This window comes from Carex rostrata, chromosome 15, assembly GCF_964058835.1.
Source record: "Carex rostrata chromosome 15, lpCarRost1.2, whole genome shotgun sequence".
NCBI lineage: Eukaryota > Viridiplantae > Streptophyta > Magnoliopsida > Poales > Cyperaceae > Carex > Carex rostrata.
This window is the reverse complement of record NC_135932.1, coordinates 6,406,586-6,415,913: the sequence shown is the minus strand read 5'-3', so window position 1 is coordinate 6,415,913 and position 9,328 is coordinate 6,406,586. Positions and strand designations below refer to the sequence as shown.

The 9,328-nt window shown below is 34.0% G+C and overlaps 1 protein-coding gene across 1 annotated transcript; it reads right to left on the bottom strand.

The window, feature by feature from the left end:
- Positions 1-2,738: 2,738 nt before the first annotated feature.
- LOC144566656 (ent-cassadiene hydroxylase-like) lies at positions 2,739-3,475 on the bottom strand. The gene is made up of 2 exons (XM_078316690.1): positions 3,403-3,475; positions 2,739-3,159 (listed from the first exon to the last, which is right to left on the bottom strand). The coding sequence occupies exons 1-2, from the start codon at positions 3,473-3,475 to the stop codon at positions 2,840-2,842; spliced, it is 393 nt and encodes a 130-aa protein (XP_078172816.1). The 3' UTR covers positions 2,739-2,839.
- Positions 3,476-9,328: the final 5,853 nt, after the last annotated feature.

Sequence of the window (9,328 nt, the reverse complement as noted above, 5' to 3'; positions counted from 1 at the left end):
TTCATCTATAATGTATCAAGTATTCATTTATAACACATGAAGTATTCATACCTAATATATCAAGTATTTTTTTTTAAAAACTGGACACATTTTTAGAGGTGGGATTTTTTTTTCTTCGTTCAATCTAATTAATATTTATGACGATCGGTGAGGAATTTTGCAAATCTAAAACCACGAATGTTTTTGACATAATTTTATCTTTAAAATGAGATCCATGATTATATACTTTCAAGTTGTCCGTTGTACAAGTATTCATCCTCGTCGTGCAAGTGCAAATATAGAAACTGGACACATCACTCATCCATCTTTTACACGTTTTTAGAGGTGGTTTTTTTTCTCCGTTCAATATAACCAATATTTCTGACGATCTATGAGGAATTTTGCAAATCTAAAACCACGAACGTTTTCTATACAATTTTATCTTTCAAATGAGATCCATGATGACATACTTTCGAGTTGTCCGTTGCACAAGTATTCATCTCTTATCGAGAAAGTATTAATCCTTATCGTGTAAGTGTAAATATAAAAACTGGACACATCACTCATCCATTTTTTACATGTTTTTAGATGTGGGTTTTTTTTTCTCCGTTCAATCTAACCAATATTTCTGACGATCTGGGAATAATTTTGCAAATCTAAAACCACGAACGTTTTCTACACAATTTTATCTTTCAAATGAGATTCATGATGACATACTTTCGAGTTGTCTATTGCACAAGTATTAATATCTTGTCACGCAAGTATTCATACATAAGATATTAAGTATTCATTTATACACATTGAAGTATTCATCTCTAAGACATCAAGTATTCATTCATATATCTCTATTTTTTTTTTCAAAATTTATTTTTATGTCATTTATTTAATACGCAATGACCTAATTCACCATTAATAAAGTTTTGTTCTTTGCAAAACTCGCTACTTCATGAGGAAGGGGAACATAAACATGAAAAAGATTAATTGCAAATACATATACAAAATTATTTTGATACGATCGACAGTGACGGATCTGACCTGGTAGAGACGTGTTCTAGTATTCATTCAAACACATTGAAGTATTCATTCCTGGCAGAGGCGTGCTTGATTGGGATGGAGTGACGGATGATCTCCGGCAGAACGTTCGTTAGAGCAGGAGCAGCAGGCATAGAGAGAAAAAACCGAGGCGAAAGTGTAAGAGGGAGAGAGCTTATTGTATTTATCATTTCGAGGTGGGAGAGGGAGGGGAGCTTATCAATGGAAAAAACGGAGGTGAAGGAGGAGGTGGGATGCGGAGGTGGGAGAGGGAGGTAGAGGCGGAGGTGAGGTGAGGTGAAGGTGAGAGAGGGAGGTGGGAGGCGGAGGTGGGAGAGGGAGGCGGAGGCGGAGGTGGGAGAAGAAGATGGAGGTGAAAGAGGAAAATAGAGATGGAAGAGAAAGAGGAAAGAAATAAAGGTTGTTATAAATAATAGTTATAGTTATAGTTAAAATAGAAAGTTAGTTGGGGGATGAAATGGGGGATGGATAGGTGGGGGATATTATAATTACCCAAAAAAAAATATGCTGCTGCCGTGGCGCTAAATGAAATGGGAAGCAATTGCACTAATCCAGGAGGTTAGAAATTAAAATGAAGTTAATTTCTAATTTAAATTTGACTGCTGTAATTAATTTTTATAGAATTTTAGGGATGGAGATGTTCTGATGTCCAAGCTTGATGATGCTGGATGTTGTTGCACAGGACAAACAGAGTGCTGTCAATTGCTGAATCCATATCATCCCAGGTATCTGAGGTGCAAGCCATAAATCTGGACCGTTCTTTTCATGTGGCACGTATCTCAAAGCAGACCTACAGCCCAACGGCTCCAGATTGAGTTTGGCCCAATTGAGATTAATTTGGACCGTTCATTTTTTAAAATTGTACCTCAGGTATCTGGGGGAACACGGACTCTCAATTGCTTCCGTTGAAAGGAGCACTATTGAAAATAAGGAAGAAAGATAGAAGATTGATCTCAGACACTCATCATAGATCAAGAGGTCAAGAATAAACAAAATAGAAAATAGACTTTTATGGTAATAAAATAAACGTACAGTAACATGTACCGTATTGCCATAAATAGTAAAATTGTACAAATGGTAACTTAAAAAACCTTTTATAATAAATAGATGTAGGAACTTGTAAGAAAAACATAACTTCATATTCAACAAATATTATCTCCTTAGAATTCATAAAATCAACAAGCACTTTCTCAAGGATTTCCATACAAGATTTGAGAGATTCACAAAGATTATTCCCACAAGGAATTATTTCTCAACTGCACGGAGCATTTAAATTCCTGTAATTAATAAAAAAATGTCACCATTGTTAGATAGCCAGCTATTTTGCTTCATCTCAAGGTACAAGAATGCAACTCAAACCTGGAAAACCCTTGAAAGTGCCGTGTTTTCTGTATATGCAATATTGATTTCGTCTCTCTTTCATTGGTTATTTTAGTTGGCACCGGGTGAGTGCGTAAAGTCATGTTATGACTTGTGAGTGAATTCATTGTCGTAATTTGCTTTTGCCCGGAAGCTGTTCGTCGATTTCCTTATGAGAACTCTTATTTCATAACAAACCAAATATCATGACGTCTGGTAGAAAATATTTGTACTAGGCAATGATAATTATACTTTTGTACAGGCACTCCTTGGAAAATCATCAACAAATATATCACTCCTGCTTTTTTTTTTAGGAATTTAAGTTAACTTTAGAAAAAATAATAATTGTTCAAACATTTCATCAAACACGTTGTGTGCACCACTTAAAATACATCGAGAAACAACCAAAGAAAAGATCTCTGGTTATATCTAATGAGCCGACGCTAACTCATGTATCCCCAATATTTGCTTTGTGCGGCACTGCATACAACAGAAGTGGCGTTTTCCTTCCAGCGGTGATACCAAATGACTCTGACATGTCAATTTCTTCTGGTTTCAATCCATCAGGAGGTTTCCAATCAAAATGATAAAGGAGGCTAGCAAGAGGCAATGCTGTATTGACGAGGCCTAAGGACACACCAGCACACATCCTTCGGCCTGATCCGAAAGGTAAAAAATCAAAATCATTTCCTTTAAAATCGGTTCCGCTGTTCATAAATCTTTCTGGCTTAAATTCCTCGGGATCTTCCCAGTATTTTGGATCTCGGCCTGTAAGAAGTGTATAAATATAATATAAGATTTTGATTACATTACCTTTAATACTTTCCAATTTGTTTAAATTACTTAGGAAATTGTTTACAATCTCTAAATTGAGGCATCACAAGTAAAGAATTAAGGATGACATCATGAGGGTCCCTACCATATCAGCTAACAGAAAACTTATATATGGTATGGTAATTAAGGCCTTTTTGAAAAATGTATTGGTTGCACAGTACTTTAAAACAAACATACCTATTGCCCAAACATTTATTAACACAGTCATTCCCTCGGCTATATCATAATCAAAGATGCGATCATGCGACATGCCTCTCGGCACTGTCTTGGGAGAAGAAGAGGAATTGGTGGGCGCAGCCTCAGTGTTTCTTTGATGACTAAATGCAAGTAATTTAGGTTGTCTAGATCTGTCTCAGATACTTGTGTGCTTCCCTTGAGAAGTTCGCGTACTTCCGACTGTTTCTTTTTCATAGTTGTGGGATTCCTAAGGAGCTCTGACATTGCCCATTCTATTGTTGTTGATGAAGTCTTAGTACCTACTCCAAAAAGATCCTGAAAATTGAAGAAAAATGTTAACAAATGTGATAGATAGGATGACCTACTGGTGATTTTGTACATGTACCTGAAAAGTTATGTCAGCTGGTGATTTTGTGCATGGTACATGTACATGTACCATGCATGCATACAATTTCGGTCAATTTCAGTTATGTCAACTGAAATTTTCAATACTTCCACTCTGAACCATCGCGGAAATTTCAGGACTTGGATCTTGTTTACCATAGTATTTGTGATATACTAAAATAAACTTCTTGATCAGGTGATTCCTAAATTAAATATTGTTGCCTAATTTAAATTAGTTTTATTTCATTATGAGGTTTTCAATTTTCACAAATTATTGTAAAAGTACCAAATTTGAAAATAACCAACTCCAGTTAGCATATGAATATTTTAGTTGAGTAAAGGTTTGTATATATGCAAAATAAATGTTAGTTTTGAATTAATTTAAATCAGGTTTATTATATGTATGCTGTATGCATGCTTTTAGACGAGTAATACATAGGGCTCACCAGGATCACAGCTTTGACAGTTTCCATGTCAAGATGATTAGTAGACGTGTCCTCATCATGCAACCTCAGCAAAACATCTAGCAAATCCTCCACCTCTCCCTCTCTGGCAGTGTTTCTCTCTCTGCGCTGCTCAATTATCTCATCTAAGAAGCGACTTTTTGTCTGTTGGGACCTCTCTGCCTTTTTCGCTGCTGTGCTTACCAATCTTGCTAGCAAAGATGACGGAAATATATAGCCCCTTTTTGTCTGTTGGGCTATAATGCATTGTAATATATAGCCTATTTTGTATATTGGACTATAAATCACCGGATTCAAAGTCCAAATAACTGATTCAAATCATTCATCTTGTTCTCCATATTAATATGTGTTTGAAGACCAAATTTTACATTTTTTGGAAATTTTTTACTATTTTTTTAGATATGGTTGCAATATATGTATATAGTTACAAAAGAGGCTATACATTGCAATGCACCATAGCCCAACTCTATATATAGAGAGAGAGAGAGAGAGATGGGCTATGGTGCATTGCAATGCATAGGTATCATTGTGCATTGAACCATAAATCACCGATTCAAAGTCCAAATGACCGATTCAAACCGTTCATCTTGTTCTCCATATTAATATGTACTTGGAGACCAAATTTTATATTTTTTTGGAATTTTTTTACTATTTATTAAGCCACTTTTAAAATCGCCGATCCGGTGGTCCATAAATTTTTACTGTTTTTTACTGTTCACCCGGATTTTCAGATTTTCAAAGTGGCTTAATAAATAGTAAAAAAATTCCAAAAAAATATAAAATTTGGTTTCCAAGTACATATTAATATGGAGAACAAGATGAACGGTTTGGATCGGTCATTTGAACTTTAAATCGGTGATTTATGGTCCAATGCACAAGGATGTCTATACATTGTAATGCACCATAGCCTATATATATATATATATATAGGAATATGCTAGCATACTATGCATAGCATAGAGCCCCTCCATGCAACGGCTCAGATTTCAAGTTTTCAAAATCCTAACGGTCGATCCGAACCATTCATCTTGTTCTCCATATTAATATGTGTTTGGAGACCAAATTTTACATTTTTTGGAATTTGTTTACTATTTCTTTAGATTTATTGAAAATCGCTGTTTTCAGCAAATCTGGACCATAAAAAACAACGATTTTCAATAAATCTAAAGAAATAGTAAAAAAATTTCAAAAAATATAAAATTTGGTCTCCAAACACATATTAATATGGAGAACAAGATGAACGGTTCGGATCGACCGTTAGAATTTTGAAAACTCGAAATCCGAGCCATTACATGGAGGGGCTCTATGCTATGCATAGTATGGTAGCATATTCCTATATATATGTGTGTGTTTGGAGACCAAATTTTATATTTTTTGAAATTTTTTTACTATTTCTTTAGATTTATTGAAAATCGTTGTTTTTTTATGGTCCAGATTTGCTGAAAACAGCGATTTTCAATAAATCTAAAGAAATAGTAAAAAGAATTTCAAAAAATATAAAATTTGGTCTCCAAACACATATTAATATGGAGAACAAGATGAATGGTTGGGATCAACCGTTAGGATTTTGAAAACTTGAAATCCGAGCCGTTGCATGGAGGGGCTCTATGCTATACATAGTATGCTAGCATATTCCTATATAGAAATATGCTAGCATGCTATTGTGAAATTTAACGTACGAAATTGTGTTTTTAAATTTTTCATAACTTTCTCTCGTAAAATATGGTTGCTATCATTACTAACGTAACACATTGCGACTTGTTAATTAGACAGGTAAATACAATCTCTAAATTCTTTAGAGATTTTTTGTTTGTAGGTTGTTTTAAATACATTGCATGGATGTATTTTTCTGTATGCAACCTTTATTACATATAATACAAACTGGCAGCTTCTGCCATGATTCCCCCCCCCCCCAAAAAAAGAATGGAGTACATACAAAAATGCATGCGCTGTATGGAAGGACAGATCATGACTCCAAGCACAACTGCAACTGCAAATGACGAACTAGCTAGCTACGTTGTGCGGTTTCATCTGATTTTAATTAGTTCTATTTTAAGTCCAATTCAGCACACTCGCTCGAAAAATATCTGTATTGTTGATGAAAACATACACAATCTTTACTTATTTATGAAAATATTTATCAAAATTTTGACATATTAATTATTTACACATTATAAAGAATGAGTTATTTTCAAATTGTAACTGTATAAACAGGAACAGAATCAGACTTTCAAGTTATGAGAATCAAACACACGTTAGAAGATCAATTATATAAAATTTTTATATAAAATATGAGAATCAATTTTACTATACCAACAATATTTTACTCTAAATTATATAAAAAAATTGGCATAAATCCATAAATTTTGAAAAAAGAATAAACAACCACAAACTTGTCATTATGCTAGTTATTGGTCTTATTTACATTATAAACTTGTCGTTTTGCGAACATGCCCAGCGTGATCGGATTCGAGGTTCGAGTAAACCTTCCCTCCAGGGTCGAAGTCCTGAAATTTGGTAAATAAGGGCAATTTCATGTGTATCTCTTAAAAAATTCAATATTGCATGTTTATCCCAGTAATTACCGAGATTTTTATTTTTACCCAAAAAATAAATAATTTTATTATAAATAACCACTTTTTTCGAAAAATTATATTTATGCCCAAACCGCATATATTCCTGGCGGGCCGAATTTTTAATTCGGACCGCATATATTCTAGGCGGTCCGAATCGAAAAAAAAAAAAAAAAAATTTTCTTTTCTTTTCTTCCTTAAGCACTATAACTAAAATGCAAGTTATCAATAGTTATGCCAATACACCAATTATTAAGGTTAGGAACTTTAAACTTCGAAGTAGATAGGTAATTATAATAGGAGTTAGTTAAATAAAACGCGTTTAATTTATCACGAATAATTAGGGTGTTCTAGGATGAAACTTGGCAGTGTTGTTCTAGGATGTCGAGACTGTATGTCGGTAAATTTTCATGATTTTTGGAGATGTTTTGCTAAGGAAATCAGAGATGCAAAGTTGGACCCCGGATGAAACATTCATCGGTTGGGGCTATTTTTGCGAGCTTATATCTCCCGTTTTGTTCGGATATTCTGCATGAAACTTGGCAGTACTGTTCTAGGATGTCGAGACTGTATGTCGGTAAATTTTCATGATTTTTGGAGATGTTTTGCTAAGGAAACCAGAGATGCAAAGTTGGACCCCGGATGAAACATTCATCGGTTGGGGCTATTTTTGCGAGCTTATATCTCTCATTCTGTTCGGAGATTCTGCATGAAACTTGGCAGTGCTACAATTAGCTTAAAAATTTTATTATTTATATAAAAATATGATTTTGATAAGTTTCTTCTGCGCATGCTTCGCGAAAAGCGCTTCTCTCCGATCTGATCTTCTCAGCCGCTTCTTCTGCGCATGCTTCACGAAAAGGGGCGTAACTTTTGATCCGTCCGTCGGATCGGGCTGAAATTTTGACATGAGCTCCACAACCCCAAATCCAAGCTAACTTATTTTCCAGCCCGATCCGACCGTCGGATATAGATTTTTCGAATTTTCTTTACAATTTCAGAGTTTTTAGGGTTTTTTCGGGCTCAGATTCGCGATCCGAGCCTTCCTTCATGGACTTTTGGTATAATCTTTATAATTTTAGAGTTTTTAGGGTCTTTTATGTATCTTTTATGTATGTATTTTCTGTTTTAGGGTTTGTATGATAACAATAAATGAGCAATTTGGATGATATTTTATTTAGTGAGTGTTATTTGTAAATTATGATGAATTATTTGATATCTTTGTTTTATATATAGTTAAGCAAAAATATATGAGCATTCCAGAACAAAAATTTTCATTTTTAGAATTTTCTATGATTTATAGTGAATTTTTGAAATTTTTTTTTTTTTTTAAAAAAAAACATTAGTGTCGGCTATTTATTAAAAAGCCGACACTAATAAGTATTAGTGTCGGCTTTTTAATAAATAGCCGACACTAAAAGTTAGTATTAGTGTCGGTCATTTACTAAACAGCCGACACTAATGCCTTACTTTTAGTGTCGGCTATTTACAAAGTATTAGTATCAGCCCGATTAGTGTCGCCTAATGTCCGACACTAATACCCATAAACAGCCGACACTAATTCCAAGTTCTCCACTAGTGTACTTTGAAGTTTAAAGTTCCTAACCTTAATAATTGGTGTATTGGCATAACTATTGATAACTTGCATTTTAGTTATAGTGCTTAAGGAAGAAAAGAAAAAAAAAATTTCGATTCGGACCGCCTAGAATATATGCGGTCCGAATTAAAAATTCGGCCCGCCAGGAATATATGCGGTTTGGGCATAAATATAATTTTTCAAAAAACGTGGTTATTTATAATAAAATTATTTATTTTTTGGGTAAAAATAAAAATCTCGGCAGTAATTACATATTATCTTTGAAAATTATAAAAACTCACGCATTGATCCAAACTAACTCTATAATATATCAAATATCTCCAAATTTAATTAAATAATATTTTATATACTCATAGTTTATTTAACAATATTAATTAATAATATGTTGATCTCTATACCCTTCATTTCTCTCTATTTAGTTTCTCTGAATTCTCTTCTCTCCAGAGCGCCAAACCTTACGCCTTTCTCTCCAAACATACCAAATCATAGATTCTTCTCGCCTTCTCTTGTCACCTCCCCTCTCACAGAGGACTCTCAGGCTGGATTAGGAGCTGTCGCGGTGACTCTCGGATTTGTCCAGCTCCTCGCTGCTTTATGCTTTAATTATTTTGTCTTCCTCCTGCCCCAACGTGTTTAGAAGGGAAAATAGAAGCCACCGAGAAGAAGGAAAAATAGAAATGAGATCAAAACATTGTTCTGACGCTTTTTAAAAAGACAAGAACATCAGTCTTAGAAGGGAAAATAGAAGAAGGGAAAAATGAGAATAAATAGAAAGCTAATGTTAAAGATGATGGATTGTACAAATGTATGAGTTTTTACAATTTTTAAGGATAAATATGTAATTACTAATTTTGGAGGAACAAATAGACAATATTAAAACTTTTGAGGGATACATGAAATTTCCTCTT

What these genes read in the sequence shown, in the direction of transcription:
- LOC144566656 (XM_078316690.1), bottom strand. Translation starts at nt 3,475, where the DNA reads ATGTCGCATGATCGCATCTTTGATTATGATATAGCCGAGGGAATGACT. An exon ending in AATAAATGTTTGGGCAATAG is followed by an intron (nt 3,160 to 3,402) that starts GTATGTTTGTTT and finishes CACTTCTTACAG; the next exon opens with GCCGAGATCCAAAATACTGG.